The 1,708-nt window shown below is 43.6% G+C and overlaps 1 protein-coding gene across 1 annotated transcript in view; it reads right to left on the bottom strand.

Moving 5' to 3' along the window:
• CC2D2A (coiled-coil and C2 domain containing 2A) overlaps nucleotides 1-1,708 on the bottom strand; it is a 175,007-nt gene that overhangs the window by 85,815 nt on the left and 87,484 nt on the right. The window contains exon 18 of the mRNA XM_006873814.1: nucleotides 606-809. Within this exon, the coding sequence (XP_006873876.1) occupies nucleotides 606-809 (204 nt within the window). The remainder of the gene's footprint in view (nucleotides 1-605; nucleotides 810-1,708) is intronic.

Raw genomic sequence — 1,708 nt, 5'->3', positions numbered from 1 at the left:
ATATATTTATTGTTAAGTGCCATTTAGTCAGTTCTGACCCATAGCAACCCTGTATAGGGTTTCCAAGGAGCAGCTGGTGAGCTTGAACCACCACCCTTGCAGTTAAAATGACTTTGCAGTCTGGCACATTAGCCCACAGTGCCACACCAGGATACAGAGTCCTGGTGTGGCATGGTAGGATAAGCACTGGATCACAAGGTCAGTTTTAACTAAGATGTTGGTGGTTTAAGAGGTTCTACTCCTCAGAAACCCTATACAGGGTCACTATGAGTCAAAATTGACTTGATGGTACTTAACAACGACAGTATATATATATATACACACACGTACATGTATACGGTGGTGATGGTGGTGCTGTGCCGTTGGCTTGGGGACCCTTTACGGGGTTTCTGAGGCTGTAGATCTTTATGGGAGCAGAAAATCTCATTGTTCTTCTGTGGAGCAGTTGGTAGATTTGAACTATTTTCCAAGAAACAGTTGGTGGAGTTGAACCACTGACCTTGTGGTTCAAACGAACCTTATGGTCCAGTGCTTATCCTACTGTGCTACACCAGGACTCCATATATGTATATATATAATTTTATTAATTTCTTGAAGTTTCTTACCTGGAATACTTTTTCCTGGATTTCACGGTCATATACTGGGATTTGCTTATAATTTCGGAACTCTGGTACTTCCTGATTTCTAAGATGAAGAAGCCTAAATCGTTTGGATCTATTTAATTCCTCATCTGACACAAAGTTAAATTCCTGTTGCAGCTGCTCCAGTCTAAAGAAATCAGGAACATAGGCTTCACCGCTGGTAGCAACCTGTAAAAACCATAAAATGCAAAAAAATCTCAGCGCCTGAGAGATTTCACCAGAAGACGTGTGGTTCCTGACTTTGGGGAATGGAAAGGGAAGTGTTTTCAAAAGGGACACTGGATCCAGCCCATAGTTCCTTTAAAGACAGAATGAAGTTGATTTACATATTAATGACTCTGACCACTCTATTCATTTGTTGTGAATATATTCTTGTTTCATGCTGTTGACTCTCAGGGACTCCCGGGACAGACTAGAATTGCCCCCACAGGGTTTTCTGAGCTGTAATCTTTATGGAATGAAGCCTTGGTGCTGCTGTAGGATAAACAATGGACTGCTAACACATGGTTGGTAGTTCAAACCCATCGGCTGTTCTGCAGGAGCAAGATGAGACATTCTGCTCCCATAAAGATTAGCAGCCTCGGAAACACTATGAGTTGATAGGCGTCCTGGTGAGCCACTGTTGGATAAGCACTGGAGCACAAGGTTGGTGGTTCAAATCTACCAGCTGCTCCTTTGAAACCCTATACAGGGTCACTATGAATCTATATGAGTCAGAATCAACTCGACAGCATTGTGTTAGGAATCTTTATGGAGACAGATTTTCAGGACCTGCTGTGGATCCAACGGGTGGGTTCAAGTTGCCAACCTTTTGGTTAGCAGGAGGGCATTTAACCCTTGAGCCATCAGGAACTCCTTATTAACGTTGTTGTGAAGTGCCGTGGAGTCGATTCCAACCCAGAGCGACCCTGTATAGGGTTTCCGAGGAGCAGGTGGTGAGATTGTACCACCGACCTTGCAGTTCAAATGGCTTTGCAGTCTGGCGCATTAACTCACAGCGCCACACCAGGACTCCCTATTAACATTAGTAGCAAGAAAAAGTGGCACAAACTGTTTTCAAAAACATC

This window comes from Chrysochloris asiatica, unplaced genomic scaffold (assembly GCF_000296735.1).
Source record: "Chrysochloris asiatica unplaced genomic scaffold, ChrAsi1.0 scaffold00256, whole genome shotgun sequence".
Classification (NCBI taxonomy): Eukaryota; Metazoa; Chordata; class Mammalia; order Afrosoricida; family Chrysochloridae; genus Chrysochloris; species Chrysochloris asiatica.
Note: the sequence above shows the minus strand (reverse complement) of the source record. Positions and strands in the feature narration are given on the sequence as shown.